This window comes from Colias eurytheme, chromosome 12, assembly GCF_061535395.1.
Source record: "Colias eurytheme isolate Ceu_HAF_F1 chromosome 12, ilColEury1 Martin Lab GWU primary, whole genome shotgun sequence".
Lineage (NCBI taxonomy): Eukaryota > Metazoa > Arthropoda > Insecta > Lepidoptera > Pieridae > Colias > Colias eurytheme.
The window spans coordinates 8,357,042-8,371,999 of NC_142991.1; the positions used below are offsets into that span (position 1 = coordinate 8,357,042).

General features: G+C 38.7%; 1 protein-coding gene across 1 annotated transcript in view; it reads right to left on the reverse strand.

Moving 5' to 3' along the window:
- Positions 1–2,273: 2,273 nt before the first annotated feature.
- The window catches only part of Lar (tyrosine-protein phosphatase Lar), a 315,362-nt gene continuing 302,677 nt past the window's right edge, over positions 2,274–14,958 (reverse strand). The window contains exons 17-24 of the mRNA XM_090108108.1: positions 14,424–14,720; positions 10,759–10,898; positions 10,305–10,507; positions 7,060–10,189; positions 6,877–6,987; positions 6,338–6,507; positions 4,070–4,205; positions 2,274–3,079 (exon numbers count right to left, since the gene is read on the reverse strand). Of these exons, the coding sequence (XP_089964234.1) occupies positions 3,011–3,079; positions 4,070–4,205; positions 6,338–6,507; positions 6,877–6,987; positions 7,060–10,189; positions 10,305–10,507; positions 10,759–10,898; positions 14,424–14,720 (4,256 nt within the window). The 3' untranslated portion in view covers positions 2,274–3,010. The remainder of the gene's footprint in view (positions 3,080–4,069; positions 4,206–6,337; positions 6,508–6,876; positions 6,988–7,059; positions 10,190–10,304; positions 10,508–10,758; positions 10,899–14,423; positions 14,721–14,958) is intronic.

The following is a 14,958-nucleotide window of genomic DNA, read 5'->3' on the forward strand; positions in this document are numbered from 1 at the left end:
GTAGGTGTGGTGAAGGTTTAATGTTATGTTCAGGTATTATTTGAATTTATTTTTGCGTTAACAGTTGGCTGGTCCGAATGTCCACAGAAAGTGTTTGGGGAGGGGCTTAATATATTCAGTAGACAATAACATGTGCGTTGATCCTTTAGTTATCATGAAACGGTAAATGAGAATTAATTTTAAATAGTTCACTCATACGATAAGTTCAAACAGTCACGTATCTACTACTTATACCGTTATGAGAAATGAAATTAAAAACTAACACGTGTATATGAAATAGTTGCCAGTTAAGAAGCTGCGTTAAAGATAATCGCAAGCGCGAAGCTGCCGAGTTCCGATACGCGTACCATTTAACGAGTATTAAATTTTCACTATCCAATTTAACAATATTCTTTAAAATCTATTTTACTTCCATATTACATATATTTTGATTTATAGCTACACGAAACAATTGGCAGTTACATTTCTTGATATATCCATAATCCATAGTTCATTCATAAACGCATCGTACATCTAAATTTCGAAGCTCAAGTTTAACTTATACGTAGATCGATATATTTTAGATTAGATAAGATTGTATAAAAGGAGTTGAAAAACCTAAATTGTAAGTGTAGTTACAAATACTAGGCAAGGGAATAGATTAAACGATAACTCCACCTAGATATAGCCTTAAATAGTGTTACATTCAGTTTCTTAGAGCTTTCGTTTACAAGTGGCTAAGAAGCGCGAAATCATATCACAAATACAGATTAAAAATTATACAGATAATATAATTTTTCCACCGTCCATCGGTTGCCGAATAGATTCGATCATTTCCTACGATTCATTTAATTATTACAACACACAGACAAAACAATTTTCTACCTAACATTAGATATGTCATCGAATCACCTTTTCCATACGTGGCAGTGACAATATATTACATAGAACGTATTCAAGCTTTAGAGGTAGCGCGCACGAGCAACTTTGTCTCCGCAACTATTTTGTCTCTCCCACCCATGGGCTAGTATGAAAGTGCGCGCACGTAGCGACGCAACTCCCCATACAATTGATGGGAGAGACAAAATAGTTGCGGAGACAAAGTTGCTCGTGCGCGCTAGCTCTTAATGAAACTATTACAATGGGTAAAGAAAACCGGTATTCATACATCTGAAGTACTGTTTAAGGCGATTGTGTGTAAAAAACTAAAAACTATTTACATAAAACATTACATTCTACGCACATGACATAATTTCACACGACACAGCCGATTCGTCTAAGTTTGTTGTTACATCGCAATGAAACATATTACCATAATTTACACTACTTAACGTATTTAACACCCGATATGAAAAATAAACTTCTAATTACAGCTGCAATAACTATTTATACATTTTACATTATACTGTATCGTATATGGGCCGGGGACAACTGACGATTTTACGGCGACAAATGATTTTGTTAACCCGTTAATAATGACTTTTCTTTAATAATTTTAGATTTCTTTGTTTTACGAAAAAACGTTATATACCTAGATGAAAACTCAAAAGCGAAAAAATAAATATTTCACTGGTAAATGAGGGAAAAAAAAATACCATTTTTTATTATTTATCGCTGTTTGATCGTCAGTTACCGCCGACTCTAGTCATAATATGTGATTAGACTTGATTATCATATCGCGTAAGTCACTAAGCGCACTGATTCCATTCCCTAATTATATTATATTAGCAAATAATTGTTCATGGCTCAATCGATAATACAGTTAATTTTAAACATTATTAATTTCCCAAACATTTTTTAAGTTTTTTTTTCGATAATAATTTTCATAAATGCATCAAATCCAGTTTATAGTACTGCTCATAGGATCAATTAGTGTGAACAACAGTATACATTTCTATATATCGAAAATAGGGATATAGGTTAAATATAGTAGTTCATTCTCACGGGCGCCTATATCTATATACTTCAATGTAAAAGAGACAAAAAAAATCCATAACTTTTTTAGATGTATACAAAAACTAACAAAAAATATTGAAAAATTCATAAAAAATTAACTACTGACCTGCAAAAAAAATTTTTTTTCATTAAAAATATCGTAAAAATGTATGAGATACATGCGCCAAAGAGAAGACATTACAAGACGAATAACAATTACCCTTTCCCACTCACAATCATGATTACACTGGTCTCACAGGTTATATATATCATAAGTAACGTTAACTAGGCACTGTCGCGATCTAGCCTCTTTATCATCGTTATTACAAGAGCCTTTCTTTCTTTTCTTGCCTTTCTATCTTTCGGACAAAAAGCGACTTAACACGCCGTTCCCATAACTACACGATTATATGCAAGCCTCTTTACTAATCTAGGGTGAAACGTAAATTTTTATCAAATATCAAGTTTTAGGTGAATGTTAAGTCGCTCGAGGGTGAAATGGAACGTGTCGTTTATGAAAAGTTTATTATTGTCTTAATTCGGTCCATGCGGAGTTATTTATATGGATGATCATTAAAAAGGGTATCGCTCCTCAACCTCCTAATTGCGACCCTCGCGGTATTCAATCCTTTGGCATCGCCTTTCTGAATGTTGGCAGCACTGTTCAAATTTTGATTAAATATCACTTTCAGATTAGGTAAATAGAAAGGGTCAAATTATAATAAACCTTAAAAAACGGAGTAGACCTTCAAATTTATCAATTAAATTTTGTAAAAGGTTATGCTGCTTCAAAAATTTCAATATTGAATTCATTTATACGCAAATAAAAAATAAAAAATGTTAGGTAGGTAGGCCATAATAAAGTTTTCAAAGATTTTTTCTGTTCAATATTCAAGGGAACCAAATTTCACAAATTTCTACAACGAAATTCCCAAAAACCCTGATTGAGGAGCGACATTGGAACATTTTTTTTATTTAAATGATGCTGATAACAATGTTGATGACGACACGCTTCCGAAAGATCCTGCAGGGCGATATAATAAGTTAGGTGACGCTGTGTGTGACGGAGCGTCGCCTACACAAGTCGGTCTCAGCGTCAGTTCGCGTAGTGGTCGAATGAGCCCAGGTACTCCAGGGCTGCTCGGTAGCAGAATTCATACTGGTCCTGGTGAATATTATAAAAGTCGTAGAATATCTTTTTTAACTACTACAAACAAATATCATTAAATGTTGGGGTAAAACTAATGTAAAGATGTTAATTGGAAGTTAAATAACAAAATCTCAGAAATGTAATAGACCCTCTTCACAATTGAGAGCGTTGGACCAACACATAAATGATCGTCGATGTTTGTCGTCGTTACGGCGATTATGAATAAATACCTACAATAACGGCCGATCAAAGAAATTTAGGCCCTCCACAGTCTACGCTGTCGTGATTGCCTCTACGTGTTCAACGCTGCCTATTCTGAAAAGGGCTAATAAGAAGATTTTCAAAACAACAAAAGTAGGGTAAGTAAATTGAGTTACTTAGTGCATAATTCACAAAAAGCACGACTTTAACGACTTGAAATTTTATATAGGAACATAATGGATAAACTAGGTATTTGTTCTATCACACATCTATTCGTTTGTAAATTACAAAAACAGAACATTTTTCTTAAAACACAAAAAAAAAAGACGTGTGGCACTCGGGGACTGCCGCGGTAAAGCTATTCGTAAGCTATTGCATGCTATGCCTTCGAGCCACACCTCCGTGCCCGTCGGAGTGGGGAGCGTGAGGTTTTTTTGTTACGGAATTTCTGGATTCAGTCCCCGCGCTCAAGCTATGCAATAGCTTAAAAAATTGGTTGTTTGTAAAGTAGGTTTACGATCGAGATGTTTACGTGATAACGTCTTATCGGTGGCAGCGCTCGAGATGAGACGGGAGATCGGTCCGTCTCTCTCTCGTTATACCTGCGATCGCGCTCGTGAGGTTTTGGTGTGACACAAGTTTCTGAACATGTCACCCGACTAAAACGATTTTAAAAACGTTATCACGTTAAAAACACAACAGAACCATTCAAAATGTACAAATGGCGGCCTTATGAGCCATCTCTGCCAGGCAACCTTCAGATAAAGGACAGAGTACAATGTACCTATTTGTACTGTGCCATACCTCAGTCTGCACCATGGCGGGCCGCATGGTGCGCAGCGTGCGCACGGTCTGGAACACGTCGACCGCGCCCTCGTACTGCATGCGCTCCAGCACCGTCGACAGCGTGATGAACACGCCCGTGCGGCCCACGCCCGCACTGTTTCCATGTTTTTAATATCATTATCGACGTAAATATTACAAAGAGGAAGATTTTCATTGCGCTGTAGGTGATAAATAATCTTAATGACGGTAATATCGATTTTAAAAATTCCTTATAATGTGAAAGTTATATCTTTATCTATTCTATTTATTTCAGGTCAAAAGGACATCGGCCACTGCCCATACATACCAAGACCTGACTATGAAATGTCGCGACTAGAGAATCCAATCCCGCATCAAAATCGCGATCCCGCAAGCCTGCGGGATTAAGATCAGCAATCCCGCGGATCCCGCGGGATTTGCGGGATTGATTTTAATTATTATTATTTTTGTTTCATGTAATTTAAAGAAAGAAAATACACACAAATATTTTTAATTATTCTTATCAACATCTAAGCAAAGTTATCACTTATATTATAAATTAAATATAATGATGTTTAAGACAATACAATATTCACAATATTTCACGTTTCATATTTAGATTTTTATTTGAAATAGAACATATGCATTGGTTTTAGAGGCATTTAAAATCAGCTTATTTTTTTTTTAAATACTTTCGAAGAAATGATAAAGTATCTAACGTTTCATCTTTTAGATTTGATCTTATCTTGTTGCATAAATTGCAGCGGCGGAAAAAGCAAGCTCGGCTTCCACACTTGTAGGCGGAATTGACTTTACATATGTATAAACAGCTTCCAAATACTTCCCCCTATTCCCTCCACATTCAAAAAGTGTCATTATCAAATCAGTTGAATTATCTCGAGTGGGTACACGCACAGCAGCTCTAGACTCTGCCACCCATTCAGTACGCTCAAAGTTAAATCCCCGTGCGCCGTAGTGGAATCCCCAGTCATAGAGTACTGGAACTGACATTGATTACGTTTCGTTCCGTCCGATAATAGTTCCGATCATCGTCTGAGCCTATTTTTCTTACTTTTTTTCAATCCCGCGAACGTGCGGGATCCCGCATGAGTAATCCCGCATTTTTGATCCCGCAAAAAAGGTGCGGGATCCCGCATTAGCGGGATCCCGCGTTAGCGGGATTGGATTCCCTAGTCGCGACCATGATTAATATAGGGCTTAAATGGTTCGCCTAACCACCCTTAGCAATCCCACATTGCAAATATGTATATTATTTGAAAGTCGTGGAGCTTAGAATTTTTACATAGTTTGCCATTTTTGAGGTTATGGCTACGTATATAATGAATATGGTTTAGAATTATACCTACAGCCATAACTAAATTCTAAGGGTGGACGACGTAGCCTATGTTATTTATTTGATTGTTATATAAGCCAATACAACACTGTAGTGACAAATTATAAACAAAATCATGTTTTTCAGCTACGCGTCAGTCATGTCATGTGTCATCTAACCTTTGTGTCTATTATGCCGGTAAAAAATACGTTCCGTTTTACATATTTTAGGTATATTATTAAATGTATTTATGGCAAAAAATATTTTTTAAATCTATAAATTATATCTTTCTTACTGTTTTTGCTATTAAATATGATAGGTGAAATAAAACAAAGAAATATATATTATTATTCTAGTATTTTTTAAACGTAATCGCTAATTAACTCCCGCTGCGCTGTGAAAACGAAACGCATGACACAGGTAAAAATGAAAGACGTTTGGATGCGTTCAAACAATGTTATGAATTTGAGTTTATTTATATTTATACATAACATTTTCCCGGCCCGAAAAAAATAAGTTAGACCCCGTTAGTAAAAGCACGCATAAATTACTATTTTTTGATACACCGATGGTTAATGTTCGCATTCAGGTCATATGTGGCCATCCTCCTTTACAAAATCAAATGATTTTGTATAATTTAGCAGGGGCTTATACAATTTTATCAAATTTAAACTGTAGGTATTCATATAAGTAAGTGTAACAGATATCGAGGTGAAAAAGAGTAATTAATTCTAATATCTATATAAACGAAAAATGTGTCAAATACACAAGTAAAATAGTATTAAAGCCCGTATTACACATCCTAATCCAAATCATATCCATAATCAAAATTGCCAAAACATCATTTCCCAAACCGAAAAGAACCCAAAAGCAACTCAAAATCCTAACCATGTATATAATCAAAACCAATTCATAATGTCCCTAATAACACAAACCTGCAGTGCACCGTAATGGGTCCATCCTGCCCGAACTGCTCCTTCGTCTTGTGCACTTGCCCCAGGAAGTCGATGAACCCCTCGCCGCTCTTGGGCACGCCCTGCTCCGGCCAGTCCGTGAACTGGAACTGCCGCACTGTGCGGGACGCACCGTCGCGCGCGTCTGTTACCTGTGGCGTATAAACATATTAATATTTTTCAAAAAAAAAAACGTATAATAAACTTGTAAGTTTGTTAGTTTGGTGAGGGTCCAATTTTCAAACCTTGGGTTAAACTTTTTTGGCAAATATCGTATGGAACAACCATATCAAAATCTGTTTAGTTACCTGCTTTTGACATTTTGTTAAGTGTCTTTTTGCAAGTTTAGTGAAAGCGCGCCACATATTTTGACCGTGCAAATTTCAAATTACACATTTTAAATAAATAGATGTTTAAAGTTGTCTTTGAAAGAATCAGGTAGGAGAAATGTCGTACAGTAAAGGGCATTTATAGGTTTCTATAGGATTGTTGTTTGTGTAGGGTTGTTAAAATATACATACCTTGAATTCCCTCAAGATATACTGAGGCATATTGTACTCAGCGATGGGGTCCACGACGAAACATTGGTAGCGCACAGAACGATCGGAAGGCCAGTATTGATGGCACTTTTCCTGAAAACAGAAGTTTATTAGCATGTTTGAATATTAGAACAATTTCGAAATAGATATAAAGTATATACGTACTCTTCCCATTTCCTTTAACTTAGTCAGCATAACAATTATGGTAGAATTATGTTCCCAAAGCATACGCCAGAAGTCATCAGTAGTGTCTGGTAGCGGGCCTTGAGTGGCTATATAAGCTGCTCGGTATCTATAGCCGTCGACGAACGAAGCGTTGATGTAATCAGAACCATCACGAGGAGTCAGACAGACGCGGGTAGACTCATACGGCAAGATGTGCACCAGCCTATTCTTATGTTTGTTACAAGGCAAGCTTGCCGAAACAAACCGACTCGAATCAGCTTTCATGTTCGCAAGTTTCTTAAATTCCAATTCCATTCCAGTTATATTCTCGATCGAATCGATACGCATCAACTTCTGGATGTGCGAGTGCAAGTTACGCGCAGGAACTTCCGTATCGCCGCAGATGACGGCTTCGAGTAAGGCATCGTGGATGAAGATGTATTGGTCTTCGGTTTGCACCATGTAGTTACGTTGTGCACGCAGGCAAGTCACGTGGCCGTAGATATCTACCGTACGTTCGTGTCGAGCTCTCTCCAGCATAGAGTCAATGACGATAAAGCAGCCGGTACGACCGACGCCCGCAGAACAATGTACAACTAGAGGTCCCGCTTCAGGTGGGTTTAAAGCTCTAACTCGACGCAAGAATTGCAAGAACGGTGCCGGATGGTCTGGTACGCCGTGATCAGGCCACGCCGTGAATTGCAATTGTTTAATCTCTCGCCGCTCTGCTCCACCGTTTCTGGTGACTTGGAAAGTACGAATGCAATAAGTAGCCAGTTCTTGGACTTCAGCGATTGCGACTGTCATCATACCGTAAGACTCGCTTCCGCGGCTTGGCCAGTACTGATCACATTTAATCCTAGTTCTTTCTTCGAGCTTCGTCATCATGACTATTGTTGATGTTCGTAGTTCCCAACACATCCTCCAGAAGTCGGCGAAGGTTTCTTGTAATGGTCCTTGAGTTGCAACGTAGGCGTTGTGTTTTCGATAACCATCGCAATAGTTTGCATTAATGTAATCACTTCCAAGTATTCCATCAATAGGTTGAAGGATAACTCTACTATGATCATAGGCTATGACATTAGCATAACGATTTTTAGGTTTGTTAACTTCCATATTAGAGTGATCCCACGTGAATTGTTGGCCTGGTTCAATACTTTCATATTCTTGAGAGAATTTCAGATTATCGTTAGCTTTCAGTCTATCTATATGTTCTGATAGTTCGGAGATAGGAATAGGTGGATGTGAGATCATAGCAGGTGTTTGGAAATTAAGTCGTCTCATTTCAACAGGATCCGATGGAGCTCCAAAACCAATATCTGCTGACATTAATGGTCGAGTAACAGCAGCTTGATCAGGCGTTTTACACGGTTGTCGTCTTCTCTTTACAATAAACAGTAGTACTAGGCATAGCGAGAGCATTAATGCGGCTATGATAGGCCCAATAACCCAAACCATACCAGCTTCTTTTCGATTTTCTTCTATTCTGATTTCAGGGTCACCGTTCATATCTTTAGGATCAGGTCTACTTGGTTCTTCACCTGGTGGAGCTTCTCGCATATCTAGTGATAGATATTCGGAGAAAGGACTTGACGTATAAAGATGTTTCTGCGGCGTATCAACAACAGCTCTCACAAATACTCTGTATCGTTTTTTCGGATTAAGCTTTCTATTAAGGAAGCCTTCGTACATTTCATCGTTTCCGAGATGGAAAGTATATAAAATATTTCTTTGTAAGAACTTTGCGGCGATGTATGGTGCATTTTCATCGTCCGTCCTAGCGTTGTTTTTGATTAAATTTTCTGTTAAAAATTGATCGGGGTTTTTATGGTTATGTGCTTTGTCATCAGGAACTACAACAAGATAATAATGCGATATGGGTCCATATTCTTCGGAGGCTTGAGGTAGAATAACGAGTATTTCATTTTCAACAACACCGTAAAAGTCTGGTTTCACCATTGGTTTAGGCGCTGCCATTTGAGTTGTGACCGTAATTTTAGTTGGCGGTCGGTAAGAGTTATCATTGGGTATGGCACTAATATTCACGTTGTACGTTGTAAATGGCGACAAATCGTTGATAGAATAAGACGTTCTATCGTGCTTTACAACTATTTCTCTTTTAGGAATCTCTTGAGTTTGTGTCATTCCAAGGGAATCCACAAATTCTTTAATGGCATTGTAAGAAATCTTATAACTAACAGGATTTAGCCTCAAAGGTGGAGACCAAGACAGTGTCATTGAATGAGTAGAAACGTCTTGAGCTCGGAGATGTAAAGGCACTTCTTCAGGTCTGATTTTAACTGTTACTTTTTCCGATAACCTTCCCAAACCATCGGCTAATTTAGCAGCCACAGCAATAGCGTATTCAGCGAATTTTTCCAAATTCTCCAAATCTGCCGAATGAGTTACGTGTACTGTTTTTTGTTGCCATGCATCTAGATCTTCAACGGGAGTCATTGTATAAAAGATGACATAACCAACAACTTTTTTCCTTGAAGGTACGGTTTCCCACCATACCTCAACACCGGATTCAGAAGTAGCTACAGCTTTCACTGACATTGGTGCTCTACCGATGTCTCTTTCTGTATGCGCTACGATGTCTTTGCTATAAGGTCCAGCTCCTTGATCCGTGTATGCACGGACCTTAAAAACGTAGTGAGCGTCTTCTTCTAACCCAGTGAATACAGCTTTAGTTAATTCAGTGGTCTTCTCTACGAGTGAAGATTGATCTCCTCTTTTGTAGAATTGTACATCGTATTTCCTTATTTGGCCACTTCGGTCTGCTCTTATTGGCGGTTCCCAAGTAATACTTACAATGTCTGGTGTTTGAAAATTGTACGATACATTCGTGGGAGGGCCTTTCGGCGCGCCTTCTGGTGTAAGCCAATATTTTATAGTTTCTTGACCAATACCAATTGGGTTTCTACCAGCAACGCGAAATTCGTATTGCACGCCTCTTTCCAGATCATTAATTCTGTGCGAACTAACTTTAGTTCCGGAAAAATTCATTTCTTCGAGCGGTTGATCTTTTATACCATATCGCAACCGATAGCCAAGTAAATCTCCATACGTCTGTGTAGGCTTGGCCCATTCAATTTCAATTGATACGATAGGATCACGTTCTAGAACCCTGAAACAAAAATAATATATTAGCAATATTGCAAATGCAAATCTTATTGGATTATACACACTCTTAAGTTCTACAAAATTACTTATTAATTAATATAACTATTGAAGTAACTTACTTAAGATTGACAGTAGGTCTATTTGGAACACCGCCTGGCGTTTTGACAGAAACAGGTGGACTTCGATCACCGTCACCTTTTCTCGTTAAAGCCGCAACTTGTACGTTGTATCTTGTGTCTGGTTGTAATCCAGAGACGTTCAATTCCAATGTCGTATCATCCATTACGTTGAACCGCATTGGATCGTTTAGAAGCCCTTTGCCCTGAGAAATAAATAATAATAAATATTGTTTAATCTAAGCTTTTGTTCGTTGGTTTCTTTGTTAACTACGAATTCAGAAACTACTCAGACGATAAAAAAAATTATTTATCATAAGTTATTTTTACCGAGTTCATATTATTGTTATTTAAAATCAACCCAGGTAAATCCAGTTTTTAAATATATTTATGTATGTTTATTTTGAATGTATGTAAAAATGTATTTTTAACTAATCTTATGCGAAACATAATTTACCTCTTCTCTAACTTCTTGCACGTGAACGTGGTAACCTCGTATGATGCCATTCTTGTCTTTCTCCTGTGGCGGCTTCCATGTGACGTGTATGGAGGTCGAGTTGATGGAGTTTACTTTCACCTCTTGAGGTTCACCAGGCACTGTGAGTACGAAACATACGTTAGACTGACCGAGCCGTACCTCCTCTACATCGACCTAAATGCCCTATCAGCATCTACGGGAGCGTACTAAATCTATAAAAAGCCTCGACATTTTAAAGACCTAAATGGACTTAAGCTCAAAATCTTCGAAAAGCGCTGCTCGATTCTCATATAAAGTGCGGTCGGTAAGAGCCGTCGTTTATGCTGATAGAGTATTTCGGTCACGGCGGTTTTCGCCTCTCAGCATCTCGATCGGGCATTTGAATACCAACACACACAAAGAATGTAAACTTTACACCCTTTCACATCATCATAACTTAAAAATAAAACCATTACCTTTCAATCCACATTATAAAGATCAACTAAAACTGTAAAGCGTTTAAGGAGAAATACATTTATTACTATAAGTTATCCAAAAGCGGCGTAACTATAACCAAACAAGATCGCTTACTGATTTATTAGAAATACACACACTGCAAGGGATCACGCATGGGGTCTTAAGATTTATCTTCGCTTTGTTTAATCACACCGGGAAACGTGGATTACGAGTAAACACAAATTCATGCGCACTTAGGTTTTTAACCACTTGCAGTTAGGTTAGTTAAGTTTTGTGTAAATACTAGGAAGGACAAACTACGAAGCTTAGGCACAAGCACAAACGCACGTCTATACAAGCACTATAGTAATTTATACTCACTCTTGATAGCTGTACGGTTACCAGCGGCCCATACAAAGTCAGTGACGAGAGAAAAAAAAGAGAAAAACGCATTCAAATACATTTAAGACAAATTGTGCAAACATTGCAGGGCGAACGGAACTACTAAGTGAGAGATTACGAGTAGAACGCTTGTCGGCATTATGGGGGTTCTCTTATTTCATTTTCCTCGTGTATTTTGAGCTCTTTAGGAGGAGCATTCAGGTTAAGCCGCTTGGGACGTCGGCGACAATGTCGATTCGCATGCAATGCCTTTCTCTGCTCACGTCGAGAGCGCAACGAAAGGTAACGAGAATTTATTTTTCACCCGGGACCGAAATGTCTCGAGCTGCGAGTCAGTCATATATCGCATTACTTGACGTGTACTATTTCAATAAGGGTTAAGTATGAACAGAAATAGGCAATGCACGAGCGGCTCATTTTTATCCCTTGGCGCAGACGGTTCACTCACACGCACATGTATTGATTAAAGCGACGGCGCCGAATTGTGTGTGTGCGTCCTCAGTGTTTGTCTTGTGCGCCATTTCTCTTAAGTGTGTAATGTTGCATACCTTGTGTTGTCCACTGTGAGTTTGTGGCAGTGTCATAGTGTGATTGTCCGGTGCTGTAGTCTTCTAAAAGTTGTTCAGTATAAAATTAAACACGTAAGTACTTTACGGAACTGAAGCCAAATTGTCTTGTAGCGTTTCTCGGATCCCGTCCGTTCCTCAACGGCAATAGCGAACGTTAGGCACAATAGTATTTCGTATTTCACAATATCTAGTGTTCATGCACGACGATAGTTTGATAGAGTATACAGAAGAGAGAAGAAGATAGAAGATGCTACTTGCGATAACTTGTAGCATAAGAGCAAGTGAGATAGATATAGAAAGATAGAGGGAAAGATAGTAGCGCGTAGTCTATCTGAGCTGAGCGGTCGGGGAATTGGCTTTGAGTGTCGCGGATTTGATCCCTCAGATCCGTTCTGAGGTGGGCCGAATGTGTTCGATTGAATTTAGTTCAGAATGATGGATCCTCGGGATCGCTCGTCAGTTCAACCCGCTGCCTTCCCGCTAAGAGTACAGTCAGAGTAGTGAGTAGAGAAGTAGTTGTGAGTATAGTAGCATGCGCGCGTGTCATGTTTAAATGGTATTGGTATTCAAATGCGGCGCTCGGGCCGTGGTGATTGTTAGACTGTACCGAGGCCCAGGCAGAATCATGAACCATCGTGATTCTTTACGTTGTATTTTGAACATTTGCAGAGAAAAATTAGTTTAAAGTATTTTGGATCATGGCTCTGAGCGGGCCGTTGGATCTTCTGTAGTGCCACGCACTCGCTCTCTCACCTCGGTTTGCTAGTTGTGCTGAGTGCTCCTAAAAGTGCGATCTTCGCTTTACAATATTGTCCAATAAACAACCTCAATATTGTACAGCGAAGATGAACCTATCCGGTGCCCAGTGAAAAATATTTGAACGAAAAACAGTGCTGTGTTGAAAGCATGCAAAATTGTGTTCATTGCTAAATACTCAAGAACTGTGCGTAAAAATCATATATAACGGTGCCGTCGACACTAGACCAGGTGCATTGTAAGTATGCATATCAGTGAGTGCCATCTTAGCGAGTGACGCAATCGATGACGTCATGAACAATCATTACATGTGACAAGTGAGTGGAAACTTCAACTCTATCCCGCTTCAAGCGGTAAATATATTAAAATATGAGTGAATCTTAAAATATGTAGGTACACGTAATTTGCAAGCATATTAAAATATTCTGTTACGAATTTTAACCTCCTCGATTAGAATCCTGCTATTCGCTCAAAAGAAAGGAGAAAAGAAAAAATGGTATTAGTAACGTTGATAGTATTTGTACGATAATATAATATATGTATGTAGTATGATATATAAGATATAACCCATCCTATAATATGCCCAACCCATCACCAATACATAAACACATTGAAGACATAGGGGAAATAATAATCACCAAAATAGTTATTATTTTCTCTATGTCTCAAAAAAAATCGTTAAAAACCAGCCACGAAGCCTTAATCGATTTAATGGAAAGTAACAATTTTGAGGCAGCAATTTTGTACTTCGTGATTGATTTAATTATTAGATTCACCTTGTCCCAAAGAAATCCAGTAACATTAAAATGGTACAATTAATATAATATTTATCATTAATTTATCCTGAAATACATATTTAGGCATTATATTTTGAAATGTTAAAGAATATTATCACTGAAGATTAAAATCGATGAAAATAAATATAACACCTATTAAATATGTACCAATATCGATACGATTTAGGAAGTTTTATTCTTTAAAATTTCAACAAAATATGCCTTGTATTCATGAAATGTTATTTGATTTAAAACTTAATTCAATTGTTAGTATTTCATTTTTCAATTTTATGTACACATTTTCACATATTTAATAAATTGAATTCATTAAAAATTTGAATTCAATTCAATTCAACTTTAGTTATTAAACGTGAAATAGCTACGTTTCAAATTCAATACCAATATTTATTCATATTTCAAGATCACACTAGTTTTTAGGAAATTTACAAAATTAAATATTCTGTAAATAATCCTAATTCAGTATTCTTCAGTAAACTTCACAAAAATTTGTATATTTATTACTCGAATTGCATAGTTAATGTATCAATTTCTGTTATATTGTTTCAGTTACTATTTTCACTATTATAACTGAAACTGTATATCCCATAATCATAAACATCCTAGCTTAATTCCAAGTGTATTGTGTACATAAAACCGTTTGCGTGCCGTTAGTACGTACACTAGGTACACAGTACACAGTACGTACCGTCTTCGTGCGTGCGCACGGTGACCGGGTAGGACGCGGGCCCGTCGCCCACGCTGGTGCCGGCCAGCACCCACACGCGGTACTCGGTCCAGCGCCGCAGCTCGTCCAGCACGAAGCTGGTCTGGTTGAGGCGCACGACCATCGCCTCCGAGTCGCCGCGCCCCGCCTCCACGCACAGCAGCTTGTAGTACGCGATGCGGCCGTTGGCGCGCTCGGCGGGCGGCGGCTGCCACGAGACGCGCACGGCCGTGGGCGAGATCGCGGCCGCGCTCACGTTCATCGGCGGCGCGCCCGGCACTGCAACGCTCAAACGTCAGGCGAGCCCTCGCCTAGTGCGGACCTTCGCAACCTATACACTCCCGCGTAGGCCACGACCGATCGGTCTGTTGCGACCTGTACCCTCCCCCGCATACCGCGGACCGTCGCACCTCGAACCCCGCCCGCCGGCGACCGATCGGTCCGTAGCAACCTGTACCCTCCCACGTAGCCCTCGACCGATCGGCCTATTACAACATAAACCCTCCCGCGTATTCCT